This window comes from Ricinus communis, chromosome 8 (assembly GCF_019578655.1).
Source record: "Ricinus communis isolate WT05 ecotype wild-type chromosome 8, ASM1957865v1, whole genome shotgun sequence".
Taxonomy (NCBI): domain Eukaryota; kingdom Viridiplantae; phylum Streptophyta; class Magnoliopsida; order Malpighiales; family Euphorbiaceae; genus Ricinus; species Ricinus communis.
The window spans coordinates 7,634,746-7,650,981 of NC_063263.1; the positions used below are offsets into that span (position 1 = coordinate 7,634,746).

General features: G+C 28.4%; 1 protein-coding gene across 1 annotated transcript; it reads right to left on the bottom strand.

Annotated features, from left to right (window-relative positions):
* Positions 1–5,525: 5,525 nt before the first annotated feature.
* On the bottom strand, positions 5,526–9,690 carry LOC112535255 (beta-fructofuranosidase, cell wall isozyme-like). The gene is made up of 7 exons (XM_048378519.1): positions 9,453–9,690; positions 9,258–9,266; positions 8,030–8,892; positions 7,392–7,550; positions 6,821–7,065; positions 6,560–6,650; positions 5,526–5,942 (listed from the first exon to the last, which is right to left on the bottom strand). Exons 1-7 carry the CDS (start codon positions 9,634–9,636, stop codon positions 5,763–5,765), a joined length of 1,731 nt encoding a protein of 576 aa, XP_048234476.1. The 5' UTR covers positions 9,637–9,690; the 3' UTR covers positions 5,526–5,762.
* Positions 9,691–16,236: the final 6,546 nt, after the last annotated feature.

The window sequence follows — 16,236 nt, forward strand, 5'->3', positions numbered from 1 at the left end:
AGATTTGTTCATGTATTAGCTTGCTTTTTCCATACTTTGAGATTGTCTTATTGACTTTACTGTCTGCAAATTACTACAATGGAAGATGAAGAGAATAAGTCTGATGGTGGGTGGGGTATCATGCAAGATATCATTCAGAGCACAGAAATTTGCAGTGTTCATAGCAAATTCTTGAGCTTCACTGTGATCCAAATATGGTAAGTCATCTTTCATGAAAAATTTTAGTAGGAAAGGTGTTAGGAAAAGAGAGATTATTGGGTAAATTCGGTCTACTACGTCATCCATAGAACAAACTAATTACATAGTGACATATAATATTTTTTTTTAGGCGTTGTAATTATATTGGTTGATTTTTTAATCATGGGTGGTTAATAGCAATAAACTAACCAACCAATATAATTATAACACCTAATAAAAAATGTCATGTATAACTGTATAATTGGTTTTGTCTACGGATGACGTGATAGACCGAGTCTGTCTAGTAATTTCTCGTTAGAGAAAAGGAAAATATTGATTTGTGAATAAAAACTATTATGGGAATAAGAAATAGTTTAGCAGAAATAATAGTGTTATTTAGTGATAGAACTAACAAGTCTTGTTGTAAACAAGGGTTTCAAGATTTTGTAAGGGGTCCTAAATTTTTTGGTCATTCAGTTGATGCCTGTGGTAAAGGTAGCAATTATCCTTGATAGAATATGAGAAAAAAATGCCTGTGATTAATTCAAGAGATCTCAGTAAAATTCGAAATTATAAAAAGAACTAAGAGAATAAACCTAAAACCTAAACTATGGATGGAAAGATTAATTAGAGTCCAAACCCAATATTATAATAAAGAGGATATAAAACCTTAATAAATATAAAAGATATAAATGGATAACTTTCCTATCACTGTTTTAGCTGATCATTTTCTCTTAAACTCTTTCAGAATTTGTCGGATCCATCAATACTTTTGCAAGTAGTGTTGGAATTAAGAGAAGAAAATGCACTATTGAAGAAAGGGTAAAGGGCTAAAATGCCAATTTACTCCTTAAACTTGGAACCAATAGACAATTAGCTTATATTTTAATTATTTAGTAAATTTACCAAACAATTTGAAAGATGGTCAATTCAGCTATCAAAGGACTTACTAAATGCAAAAAATTCAATTTGGTCCTTGAACTACATACTTAATGTCAAATTATATAAAAATAGATTTTTGTTGAATTAAAGAAAAATTATTTGATTTTAATATAATTTGTTGAGTTAAAGTAAAATTATTTGGTTTTATTATAATTTACTCACATTATTTAACAAAAATAATTTGATAATATTTTTAATTAAAAAATTTAAATTAAATAATATTATCAAACTCATATAAAATATTTATTTTACAAAATTATAATAAAATCTTACATTTCAAAACCATTTAATCTTAATTTCTAATAAAAAATAATGACATAATTCTTTAGTATATGAATCGGTCTCGAATTTTCACTTAGTGAGAGCACTGAGATAACGAGTCAATCGTTCAACTGGGTTAGATGTTCAACCATTAGATCATATAAAATATGACTTAATATTTATAAAATTATTGTATTTAATAATACCAAAATTTATATAATTCATATAATATTAATTTATCTCTTATAACAAAAATTAAGTTATCATAATTGATAATTATTAGTTAAATATATTATAGAAAATATTAAATATTTAAAACTAAAAATAGAATTGCATATCACATGATATTTATGACTTAAATGAAAAAATAATGTATTATGAAATATTTTAGCAATGTAAAATTTAGAATATGTTAGTTTAACTGGTTTCAAAGACAAATGGTATTTTAACTCCAACTAACAGTTGGGTCTCTTTAAATTTTTGTTGGATATATAATAAATATATCGTGGTATTATTTCATGTTTGCTTTATAGAAGCCATAAATTTTATGTGATATGTTATTCTATTTTTTATTAAAAATATTTTGATAATATTTGTTAGCAATAACTATCAATTGTGATAATTTATAATATTTATAAAATTATATGAAAAATTTTAAAAATTAAAGAAAATATTTCAAATAAGTTTTGGCAATATATTAAATTAAATCAATAATCTTATATGAGTTTGTAATATTATTTAATTTAAATTTTATAATTAAGAATATAATTTAATTATTTTTGTCAAATAATAAGAATGATTATATTAAAATTAAATAATTTTATTCTAGTTCAATATAAAATTATTTTTATATAATTTGACATTTATTATGAAGTTTTTATACATTACATTTGAGCTCAAAGTTCAATCAAAGGGTATCAAAACTTCAATTCGAATAACAAATGGCAACTTCTTGAAATCAACAAATTTAAGAATCAAAAAATAAAATGTAAAAGGCTCAAATATGACTATTGTTTACCCTTTTTGGTTATGTTTATTTTAGGGTTACAATATTCCCAAGAATATTTTAGATTTAGATTTTATTGTGAAGAAAATAATGTGTACATAAAAGATAAAGTTTTTGAATGTAATGTTAAAATGGAACATTTCCAATTAAAGACATTTATTTGTTCATAAAGGGTATTTTCCAATTCACTTGTGTCCAAATTTATTGATACCGCTAATAGTTTTGGAAGTTGAATCTCAAATAAAGTTCGATCGCTGCAAAATCGGTTTTGTCGGGTAGATGACGAGATATAGAGTTCTCTACTCTTTATCAAATCATCCAAAACTCGTCGAAATTGACTAGAATTAAAAAAATTAAATAATGAGACTATTTTTCTCTTTTTAACTTTTCTCTCCAAATTCTATAAAAATTGATATGACTAGTCTTGGATGAAAGATAAGTTAGCAGTGAATAGAATGGTGGTGGAATGGCAACCAATTAACACTAAATGAATAAATAATAATTATTTAATTAACGATGTTAGTGAATTTAGATGTAAATTATTAATGTTTTAATTCTGAGAGTACTAAAATGTTACCAAAAAAAACCATACAACTTCTTGCGTTGGAAGGTGAAATCACATTGTTAATTTTTATATTTTCCTTTTTCCCTGATTGGCTAATTTTGCTATATGTCAATCTTCATTTATAAAGTAATTAAATTGAAACACAAGTGAAGTTGAATAATTAATGTGAAATAATAATAACTCTAGCCAAAGTAATAACTCTAGCATCACTGTTTGGCTTGATAGATGGTTGCTTAATATTTCTCTGATTTCTTTTGACTCTAGAAACATTGATTTGATGGATCAATTTAAAAAAGTGGTGGATTTCTGAATTTTTGGTCAAGGCTGGAATTGGAGCATCCTTAATGGTCTTCTTCCTAGAGACACAAAAATGGTTCTTTTCTGCTTTTTATGTTAGGGGCAACAGTGATATTGAAGATGGTATTTGTTGAGGCCCTTCCCCTCATGGTTTATTCACTATAAAATCAGCTTATGAACTTCAAGGGAAGGGGATTGGAGGGTCAGTGATAAGCATCGGGTTTGGAGGAAAATTTGGCGTTTGAAAATTTCTCAAATGGTTTGTGTGTTTCTTTGGACAGCTACTCATAGAAAAATTATGTGCAACTCTGAAAGATTTAAGAGGGGTTTCTCAGGTATGTCTTGCTGCCCCATTTGTGCATCTTGTGAAAAAGCTCTTTTGCATGTCTTTAGAGATTGCTGAATAGCCAAACAGGTGTGGCTAAAGTTTTTGCCTATTTCCGAGATGCAATACCAAGAAAATATGAATTATTTTGATTGGGTTTGTTTTAATTTGTTGAATCGTAAGGCTGGTTGTGGTAGGATGAATTAGGGTGATATGATCCTTTGGTGGTTATGGAAATGCATTGCAATAAGTTTTTTTTCCAGATGTAGGAGGTCTGGATCGATGACAAAGTTAAGTGGGTGAAATGTATTTTAGGCAGATCCATTTGGCTATAGTAATAAATGATATTGTTGGTGGAATGGCTGGTGTGGGTGAAGTGGGGATGATTAGCCTGTCTCCTCCTAGAGTTGGTTGGGTTAAGTTAAACACTGATGGCTGCAGTAAAGGCTGCAAGGGAGTGGCGGGTGGTGGAGGTTCGCTTAGGGACAGAATGAGGCAATGCTTATTTGACTTTTACCATCCAAAGTAATAATCGAATATTAATAATTCTCTTATTTATCCTTTCTCTAACAATTCACTGTCTTGTTTATTATTGTGAAATTAAAATTAACATACAAGAATTTACCGTGTCGATATGTTATCAGTTGCCGGTGTCAAATCACCGACCCAACGGCCCCAGCAAACTCGTCTGAACGTGCAGATCACGTTTCAGGTATTAGATTGCTAGAAAAAAGAGTCAGCAATTGAATGAAAATGGTGAAATCTTATCGGCTATAAAATTATGAACGGTGTCGGATCATCTCGAACCGGTGCCAAAGGAATGCTTATGAAGAGAGGAGGCTGGCAATATGATGTGATCGGAAAATGAAAAGGTTAGATCGCCGTAGATTTAGAGTTGGTCTGAAGCTTCGTTCAATTTTTTTCTCTCCTGGGAGCTCTCTCCACTAGCCATTAACCAAGACAAACATGGACAAAATTGAAAGTTGGTTTGGCAAGGATTCTAATGCCTAAAATATCAGGCTAATTTGGAGCTCGCATGAGATATTAATGGCGTCATAAAGTTAGGTTCATCTTTTTTCTCTCTATGAAACTAAAACTCCATGTTCGTTTACAGGAAGAGACCATTTTTCACGTCCAACGACACAGTTTTCCGAATTCTAGATTACCAAACTACCCCATTCTGTAAATTACAACTTGGTCCCTATAATAGGAAAATTTCATCTAATTATACAAGTTATATACATGTATAAAATTAGGCATTTAGATTTTATAAAGTATCAAATTGGATCCTTTCTAACAAATATAATTTTGTAAGTTTTGTTTTTACTTTTAATTTTTGATATTGATCAGGAGAAGATGAAGAAATTTCAAAAAAGATAACTTCATCCTAGAGAAGGAAGTTCAAAACACTGGCCTAAGCGGATATGGTATTCGGATAGAAAACTGTTGCCTGCCAAGGTATTCCCAGAATAAGTAATTGACCAGGCATGCTTTCCTATTTGCTAAACTATTTTAACTACGGAAGCTCTCTCATTGGACAGGAACATACATTTTGCACTTCTGTCCTACAGTTCTGCACTTTCCTCAATGATTGCAAGTTGCTACCGTACAATTCTGAATCATCCTCACCATACTGTCCGAACCTCACAAGTGTTGGGCAGAAGGAATATTGCATTAAGAGAGTAAATTTTAGGCATATTTGTGCAGGCAAAAGGGGACTTGGTTGATTTCCTTTTTGCCAAACTATTGAAGTTAGTGGTGCACTTGACTACTTTAATACCCCCATTATGATTTCTCAGCTCTAGTGGTTCTTAATGAGTAGAAACTTTCCTGTAAATAAAGGTGAGACTCAATTCTGCACCAAACTCACCTTTTGCATTTAATTTGTTGAGAGTTTTTTAATTTCAAAACTCAACTTGTTTATGACGTAAACAAGTTACAGCTTATGCAGAAAAAAAAAAATCTCATGTGATTTCTATTAATTATGGCATTACTTGGGAAAATAGAACTCCCCAAGATTTTTATATCACCACATAGACATATTACAGATAGACTAACAAGCATAACCAAAAATTATAATCAATAGGTGACAATATAATTGCTAAGTTTCTCATGATAAAAATATTAGTTCAAATCAATGCCCAATCCATGCTTCTTTAATTCTCAATCCCACTCCCCATTTCTTTTCTTCAATTGATTTTGGCCTTCTTCATACTCCAAGCACTCAATCTTGTGATGGTAACACTCTGACTTCCATTATTAAAAGCATACAAGTGGGCAGCCTCATTTATAGCCAATTTTGGATAAACTCTTGCTGAAATGCAGCTCTTTCCTTTCCCACCAAAGCTCTCCACTATTGAGTGATCAATCTGTAAAAGAAGCTTATAGGAGTGAGTGGACAAAAGAAGAAAGTCATTAACTAAAATAGTATTGGGAATCTCGATTAATGATTATATAACCTTACTCTAAACAAGTGAACAAGGTGATGGAATTATGTAGGGATGCAACATGAGTTGGACTACTTGTAAGAGGTCCTCCACCCAAATTGTATATGCCAAATCTAGGGTTGGGAACCACTAGCACTTGAATTGCACAAAAGAAATGAAAAGGAATATGCACCAAATTGGCTGCAAAGAAGTCTTGAATGCTAAACAGTTGGTCCTCTGAGCTAATGATATCTCTTTTGAGTTAATACAATGCACACATATTCTTTATCACTGAGATATGAAATGTTTTCGACCTGAGAGGGTGACATTATTTATTTTATTCCTTTTGTTGTATCGGAAGGGTATACATTTCTTTATGGTTGTATAAGGTTAAAATTGAGTTTTAGGATAGGGAGCTTTAGTTGGCAAAATTTCCAAAGATGATAATTTTCATGTAAGTTTCCCATGCCATTTTTTAAAAAGAGCTGACTGTTGACATTGAGAGTGTTAAGGAATTCTGATGTTGTCATGATGTCACACTAATAATAATATAGACTCACCAAGCATCTTAAAGACAGCTCCTCATGAAGAGGGTCAACAGCCAAAAATGCCCCGTAAGTTGTTTTGTCAGTAGTCGGATTCAATGAAGACCTACAACATAGTCATAAAAAAAGAATTAAAATAAAAAGCACAAAGACAGGAGAAAGAGAGTCAAGCAAGGAACTCAGTGAAATTTGGGTAAGACTAGATGCATCATTGATTAGTATTTGCAAGAAAGAAAGAAAAAAAAAAAAAGATGCTGTGGAGAGAGATAATAGGACCTGCTTTGGTCACTGCACATGAGCACCACATATTTGTTCTGGACTTTGAATATTCTAAAGAAAACTGATGTGTACTCTTGCATTCCTTTTGAAGCAAATAGGTGCAACCCAAATGGACCTAAACTTCCTTTAACTGATGCACCCTTTTGGCTACATAGCATTTGTGGGTTCATCTGAGTTACATCTTGGTTCAGCACTTCTGCTTTTTCAATGTTTGCTATCTTAAATGAAATCTCCACATCCGCCTGTTTACGTGAGAAACATATATAAGGTAGGCAAAGTCATTAGAGAAATGGGCAGTCACTAATTAATTAATAAATGGCTTTAACAAAAAAAAAAAAACTATGATGTTTTGCTGATACAAATGATCAAATATTATAATCAGGGCTGGTTCAAGGCAAATGTATATACATATAATTTTTTTTAGATTTATTTAATAAATAAAGTATTAAGTATAGGATTTTCAGAATATATTTTATATTTTTAAGGACCATCAAGTTAACCCTCTTCTAGGGTCACAAAAACTATTGAGCCGGCCCTAATTGTAATCTGTCAATTGATAATGACTTGCCTGTGCTGCTGTGACACCAGAAACTTCAAGCAAGGATCCTCCTTTAAGGACTTTTCTGTGCAAGTGGACTGGATTCACACGAAGCTTTTCAATTTCCTTTATTGGCCATTGCACTAGTTGCTTTCTTGATTTATCAAGCAAAATAACTCTTGGAACTCCCTGCAATAATTATAAAAAGAAAAATGTTTTCACATGGCAGTTTTGAAGAACTGGACAATATACCAATGTTAATTTTACACTGCAAGAAGTTAAAATCTAAATATGGGTAGTCCATTTCTATTTTTTGAAAAATTTTCATGTGCTATATAGTGCACTAGGTTAAAATTGATAAATGGGCACATTACATTCCCATTTTAGGTTTTTTATGTGTCAAAAACAGAGAGAAATGAAAGTGGTAGAGTTCAATTTAGGGCTAATAGGAGAAAACTATGTGATGGAGAATGTCAACCCCCATTTTTATAGTAATAATATTCATTTAAAAGAAAAAGACATAATAATAGTATTATTTTTTTTTTTTGTAAAGTTAAGATGTCAAAATTAAATATAATCTCAAGAGAATATATAAATTTAATGCATGCAATGCAAAGTAATAATTACCATAAGCAGTGAATTTGCAACAGCAATTAATTGAAAGTTACCTGAATTCCAGCCCAACCCTTCTTCATATCATCATCAACACTTGAAGATTCGTTCAGCCAACCCCACAGGATCCTTCTATTCTCAGCACTATCAAAGAAAGTTTTTGAAGCATAAAATTTTCCATAATCATATCTTAATCCCCCATCACCATCAATTGATCCAGTATCTGGAGTGTAAACATCCTGAACATGATCATACTGTCCGATAGTATAGTAGTCATGTTTAGTGTTATCTAAACTCACTTTAAGTACATATTTAATGCCGGGTCCTAGATTTGACAAATCAACTCCAGTATTCTTATTAATTGCTACTGGGTAAAAATCAGGGCATTCCCACATACCGGTGCCCTCAGCAGAATGGATCGGGTGCTTCGCTTTGACCCAATTAACAAAATTTTTACTTGTGTAAAGAATTGCTAATCCCTTAGTGTTAATTTTGCTTCCAATGACTACTCTCCAATTTCCATCGAGACCTTTCCAAGCTGTAGTTGGGTCTCTAAATGAACTGGCATTGATTTGGTTTTGGGAAGTGGGAGCCATTAGTGGGTTTTCCGGTGACTTCACCCATTCAATAAGGTATGGGTCGGATGGGTTTTTGGGTAAGGCCAAGTTTTGAACTTGTTGGTTTAATGGGTCAATTCCTGTATAGAGAATGGCAGGAGTGCCACCTGGCAGAATTGTGGCTGAACCAGACCAGGCGCCGTTGATATCAGCTTGCTGAGATGGGTAAATGGCTGGTTCATGTGGGGTCCAATTAACTAGGTCTTTTGATGTTGAGTGGCCCCATACAATGTTTCCCCACACTGCACCTTTAGGATTGTATTGGTAGAACAGATGGTAAATTCCCTTGTAAATCATTGGCCCTGCAAATATTGAGATTCAGTAAGTTAGAACCTTTTTAGGATGTGTTTGCATTATAACTAAACAAACTAATACACCCTTTAATATTCATCCTTTTCTGATTAAGACAAAAGCAAAATGTACTCTTTTCAGAGTCCTTTAGAAAACCAGCGTATGCATTGAATATATATGCTACTGTTTGGATTATGTGATTCCAAAACATTTTTTTTCTTTAAAAAAAAAAACAAGGCTTAATGAATCTTATCTTCCAGACAAAAGAATATTTTAAGATTAAACTATTTAATTCACTATTTCCTAGAATCAATATATTAATGGATGAACAGAAATCGTAAAATCAAATACACTAAGAGAACAGAAAAGGGCTTACCATTTGGATCTGAGTGCCACATTTGACCATTTCACAACCAAGAAAATAGCAGTTGACAAGAACAAGTAACAAAAAAAAAAAAAACAGTTAGAGGAAAACACCAGGAGAAGAAAATAATCAAAAGCTAGAAGAAATACCAAAATTTTCCAAGAAAGAAAGAGAAAGATAAGGGTAGGTGAGTAACTATAAACATACCATTCATCCAGTTCTTTGGAGGTTGAAAGTGAAAAGCAGTTCTATAAGGTTGACTTGTTGCAGATTCAAGACTCTGAAGGGTTTGGTAAATATGATGAGAAGCTTCAAGCTCAAAAACTCCATAGCCAAGAAAGAGAGCAAAGAACAAGAAAAGGCTCAAAGAAATAGAGATGGCCATGGCCATAGTTTATAGTTTATAGTTTTGTTTTGAAATGAGAACTGATGAGAAGGTTAAGTCCACAGCTGCAAGGTATTTATAGGAAAACAATTTGGTGGCATTATTGTCAAATAATATTTTATTTAGAAAAGTATAATCTTGGATTGTGATTTTTCTACAGCTAGGCCACATAATATTCAAGATATTTAATTAAATATTAATAATTTGAAATTTTCTTGGATTTAATGGATCACTCATGACAGAAGTATGCAAGAAAACTACACAGGTACATTAGTCATCCTTTGAAGTCAAAAGTCAATGTGTATACACCATTGGTAGCAAATAATAATATTATATAATAGTTTTTCTTTTTTAATTTAATTTCTAAGAAGAAGTATTAATTTAGTTTCTGAAGTCATGTCTTGTTGTTGCTGCTGATCACTGCATCAACTGTTTTATGGATAATAAATATTTTTTGTTTAGAAATTTCATAATTTTTAATTTTGAAAGTTTACTTTTCATTAAAATTGATTTTTCTTCTTCTTATTTGGATAAGTTTGTGTTGAACTCTGCATTGAAAAGTATAGAGTGAAGGAGAAATATATAAATGAGAAGTGTACATAAATTTAATTCTGTTGTAAAATATTATTTGAATTGAAATCCTCGTATTTACATTAGATAAATTATCATTTTTATACGAATTCTAAGAAAATAATTAATTTTTTATATTTATAATTTATAGGTTATAAGGTCTCTCAATATATATATATATATATATATAATTAAATTTTACATGGTGTTTGCTGCACTTGTTGTTTGGTCAATGAAATCTGCGACATAGTACAAAGAGATCTAAGAGATCATTTTCTTGGGAAATTTAAACCCAAGAATTGGCAAGACTATCTAATTAAATTTGAATTCTTTAACGTTGGATCCTAAGACAAAATGTTTCAGTAATTCTTGATCTTATCCACACCGATAATTTCTACTAACTATTTGATAAAACAATGTGCTCATAAATCTGTGGACATTCCAAATGGCTATTAAATTCTTGTTTAATTTGTTTTGTTTGATTTTAATCAGAGGTAAAATTCATGTAAAGACTTTAACTGTAGGCAATCTTTAATTATAAGATCAGTAAATACTAGTTCTAAAGATTCATTTTCTTTCTTAATTAAAAAAACTTCCGATTTTATATGTATGTATATATGCCAATTTATTCGAATAATATATTTATTTCTTAATCAAAAGACTCGAGAATTGAATTTTATTTTCAACAATCAAATTAAATTGAACTAAATTTTAAAATAACCAAACTAAATAAATTGAATTAATATCGGTTTGGGTATGGTTTAGTTTTGGTGTTATAATTTTTCTAAAATAAACTCACTGTTATATTTAATGGAACGCAAATAAAAGTGTAAGAGTCTAATAGAATAAAATTTTAAAAATAATTATTTGATAGAATAAAAACGTGAAAATTTAGTAGCTGCATTTTGCCAAAAAGGAAATACAAAGTATAAGAATTGAACCCACTTGCCTATATACGAGTAACGTGACAGCCACTCATTTCTTTGCCAATATCTGTACAGGGCCAGAGAAACTGTGCCATGTCTAAAATGTATGATTCTATATTATTATTTTTAGATATTTATACGTGTTATTTTTATATTTATTATAATATAATATATAAAAACTAGTTAAACTTAATTTAATAAGAACTTAACAATTATTATTGATAGCTGATAAAAGTTGCCAATGGTAATTGCTAGAGGGTCAATCCACTATTGACAGCAACAACTCCTATTCTGGACTTTTAGTACAATTGATGTGGTTTATTTTATTTCCACAAAATAAAAATAAAAAAAGACTAAATATTACAATTTATAATGAATTGTAAGGTTGTTCCTCTAAATAAGGATTAGTATCTTAATCAGTCGATACTAGCTATCACCTATTAACTATTTCTCAAAACTCAACCTCTAATCTAATCATGCATCTGTAGAATTTTTTTTGATTAGGTGTTTATGATGATCTTTTTAAGTATTTAATGTTTTAATTTTGGCTTAGCCAATACATTGATATCAATGGGCCACAGTATCCATACCCATTGAAGCATTAAATGGTTTTTTTCCTTTTGAATTTCTGTTCTGATAATTGATATTGATTACAATTACATGCTAACATCTTGACCCTAATGGAAAAATTTAGTATTTATACCAAAATTAATATGGGCAACCACAGCAATCAACAAACCAGTTTTCTATATCACACTTATTGAATATAACTTTTTAAAATTGTGATCCAAGATTTCAGTTAATTTATTATTAGCATTAGACATGTGGTTTATTTTATTAGAATTTTATTTTTTCCACGTGGAAGTTGCAAAATCTAACAGAGTCAAGGATCTCAGGCAGCCCATATTATGAATGCAGGAATTGAACTGAACAGGAAGTCCAATTAAAGATGTACATAATCAATATTTTGGGGCCAGATTATAATAATGATAATCATATTTTAGCCTCATAATGTTAATTTGGATTTTAATATATATGAAACGGGAGTTGCATTATATGAGTCTGATAGCTAATAGCTTTTTATTTTGAATGTCAAAAGAATGTCTGCAGTTGAACCTGGAAAAGCACGATGTTTGAAATATGCTTATCCATCATCAACTTAATAAATTAATAAATTTTATCTATATAAAACTATTTTTCAGTTTTTATGTACTTCACATTTTTACTGGTCGTTTACCTACTATTTATTGTAGGATTGTTATTATTTTATTAATCATAAATAATAATATAAAAAAAATTATTAAAAAATTAATAGAATTTAAAATATTTATAATTATTTATTGCATTACCAAAAAAATTAATTGTAATCTAAAATATATTCAATTATCTTTCTCAATTTAATATCTTAAAATTTTATTATATATATATATTCACCGGATTCTTTTAGAATTTAGAAATTATTAAATAATTAAAGTTTTAATTTATTAGTTAATTTATAATATCTGAATAAAATTAAAATGTCATCTTTTAAAATTATTTAATAAGATAAGTTATAATTAATATACTAATTAAATAACAAAATTATACCTCAATAAAATATTTACATTATAAAAATATATTTAAAAAATAAATACACATATCAATAAATTTATATTAATTACTAATTATTTATACAATCAATATACTATCTTTAAAAATTAAAAACTGTTATATAATTAAAAAATTAATTTATTAATTAACATTAAAATTAATACTTATATTTAATTAGATAAACACTTATTAATAAATAATATGTATCACATGTAAAAATATTATGTGTCCAATAATAACACGTCAAAAAACTTTATGTCTAAAGATATATATATATATATGTATATATGATCCAAGTATATAAATTAATCACTTTTCCTTTTCAGTTGGCTGTTAACTATTATGATTCTTAATACATGTTTAAATCACTAAACAGATTAATTACCCACCCAGTGAAGATAATAGCTCGAGCTCACACCACTCCAAATGTTAGCATAAACAGCTTACCACTATGTAAAAGAATAAAATATTATTCTGAATCTTGTGCACGTGAGGCATTTGTTTTTATGTATCTGAAATTATTATTATTATTATGCCATCACCACAATCAAATCAGATCAGGAAGAACAGTAACTAATTAATGAATAATTAATTATATGTGTTACAAGTTTTAAAAATGAGTAATTTTACGTCAAATTGATTATATGTGTTATTACTTGACAATTAAAATTGAAAAGAAAAAAAAAATGCAAAGTTTAGTACAAAGTACCAAATATTCAATTGAGAAGTTTTTGAAAAAGTATAACATGAACAAGCAGCTGTCGCAATTTGAGAGGAAGAAGGAGCGGTACAAATCAAAAACAAGCTTAATCAGCCAATTACGCCAAGCCTACAGTTTTGAATTATCATAATTGATTATTTGAATTGACTAATAGAACTGCAACATTACAGCTGATTAGGTACGATTAATCCTCATCAATTTGATCACCAAAACTTAGATGAATGCCCCCATGCATGTATCTATATGTTTGGTTTGGCAAGTTTTAACACAGTCTGCTTCGCCATATATTTAATTAATATTTTTAAAGAGTTTTATACACTTTATTAAATAAATTGTTTTTAAATTTTTAATAATTTTTATAGAGCTGATATTTTTATAAATATTAATAGAGTTTTATTAATTTTCATATATTATTATTTAATTATTTCACGTTTTTTAATATATTCGAAATAATGTTATCCGTAATTCCATACATAAATAATGAATTTTATTTATTGCATCAATATACTATTTTTAAACTTTTTATCTCATAACATGAAGATTATTTTTTTGTTAAGGCGATAATTTTTTTTAAAAAATAATTATCATATTACAATTTATTTCTAATTAAATCATCCAATTCATGTCATACTTGTTATATTTAGTTTATTTCCTATTTGATAAATATTTAAACTAACAACAATCATGTTTACTAATTATTTATTAAATATCTAAACCGACAATAATAACACTTGCCAATAGAAATAATTATCCAAATAATCTTCCTAAAATTTAAAAGTCTATATATGGTAGAGTCTTTTGCTTAGGACAACTCACTAAATGCTTCATTTAAAGTTTTAAGCCCCTTTTAAAATTAAATTTAAAATTTAATTAATTTTTTTTAGTATTTGTGAGTACAAAAAAATATTATTAGTAAAAAAGACTTAACTTATGGAATATCATTAAATTTTTTATATTTTTTAAGATTGAGAGTATAGTGAAAAGAAATGAAAACTATAATACATAAAATTTCAAAAAAGAAATTAAAAAAAAAATTATTGAAATATTGAAAAGAAAAAGTGAAAGAGAATTCTTGACAATTTTTATTCATAAGGCATAAGAGTCATTAAAAGTATATAAAAGTTTATCTCTGTAATCGAATACCCCATAATTTCTATAAACGTTTTTTAAGTCTTTAAAAATCAATATTGAATACTTATAGAGAATATTTTAAAATTACTATTAAATACATCTTTAAATTCAATCAAAATCTTAAAAAATTTAATTGAACATCCCTCCTCAGTAATTTGATATAATTCGTAGTGAAACAGATTTGAGTTCAAAATAAATAAATTTGGATAATAAATGCAATGATCCATTTATCCTATAGATAAAACTAAATTTAAAAGAGATGGATAGATTAACGGATAATCTTATCATTTATAAAAATTCAATTAATATTGTAATATAATACTCTAAATTCTAATTATTTTTATATCTAAAAGGTTACACAGAGTATTCATATTTTATATTTGATATTAGTTAAATATATTAATGTTTAGCCACTTTAGATTACACACAACATTGAATTGTCAGATATACTTTGAAATACCATCTTGAAGTCTTCCAACTTTTTGACATTTTGGCATTGGTTCCTTGAGAAGTTTGATTGTGCATCAAAATCTCATTTTTTTTTAAATATTTATTAGCTCCATAACAAATGATTAAACTTACTTTTCATTTAATATAAATATTATCACCTAAAGTTAAATTTTAACTTTACTATTTTTTAATTATAAACTTTTATTCAATGCAATCCTTAAATTTTAACTTAATGCTATATCTTTTTATTTAAATTGAATAATAGATGAGTCGGTAAACCCAACAAAAAAATTAATATGAATAGTTGATACATGTCTAATAAGATCATTTAGATAAATAACTATCATATTAATAGTACCCATTATGATTTTTCTTAATTTAGATGTAAATTAAATTAAAGTTAAACAATCTCTTTGGGAGAAAAGATATATTATTTTATCAGTATTAAAGAGTGCTCAATTTCTTCATCCAAATCAATAACATCACATTCTTATATTGAAAAAAATAATTATTCATGAGCTTTTTAAATATTAAAAAAAAACTCGCCAAAAGTTTAATAATTTAGGACTTCTGAGATGAGTTTTACAGGGTGAAATTGAAAATTTGAGCCTAATCCAGTTCGTGTAAACTTCTTATAAAAATTGTCAAGAACTTTAATATAATTGTTCAATTCAATCTAAATGGAATTTGGATATTTTATTAAACTATACTTGAGCTTAAAAATGAGATTCAATGAATTTGACAATTAAGTAGATTTAAGCCTAGCAACACTTTAACTCTGTTTTATTATATCGTACTATATAGGATTTAATAATGATTTTACAATTCAGTTCTTAATTGTAAATTATTAAAAGATTTACATTTTAATTCTGTTGTTTAGGAAAAACGCTTAATCTAATATTTTTCATGGTTTTGTAATATAGTGATTAAAATTTCTAATAATCAAGCATTATCAAACAATCTATTATGATAGAAAAAAACAAGATTGATTAAGTTTAAATTCCATTACAAAAAAGAACCTAATAAACTGTGTCATTGTCAGACTCTAACGGAAGAATCTGAACCAACCTACAATCAATAGAGTAAGTCCTGCAACTAGGACGACCTACATCTACAAACTTCTTCTCCTAGTAGGACGAGGGGATCTTCAACGTTTATATGGAACTACAACACAACATTTACAGATACATATACTCTCTATATTTTAGCAATCCTTTT

What these genes read in the sequence shown, in the direction of transcription:
- LOC112535255 (XM_048378519.1), bottom strand. Translation starts at nt 9,636, where the DNA reads ATGGCCATGGCCATCTCTATTTCTTTGAGCCTTTTCTTGTTCTTTGCT. An exon ending in AGGGTTGGGCTGGAATTCAG is followed by an intron (nt 7,551 to 8,029) that starts GTAACTTTCAAT and finishes TAATTATTGCAG; the next exon opens with GGAGTTCCAAGAGTTATTTT. An exon ending in ATGTGCAGTGACCAAAGCAG is followed by an intron (nt 6,651 to 6,820) that starts GTCCTATTATCT and finishes ACTATGTTGTAG; the next exon opens with GTCTTCATTGAATCCGACTA.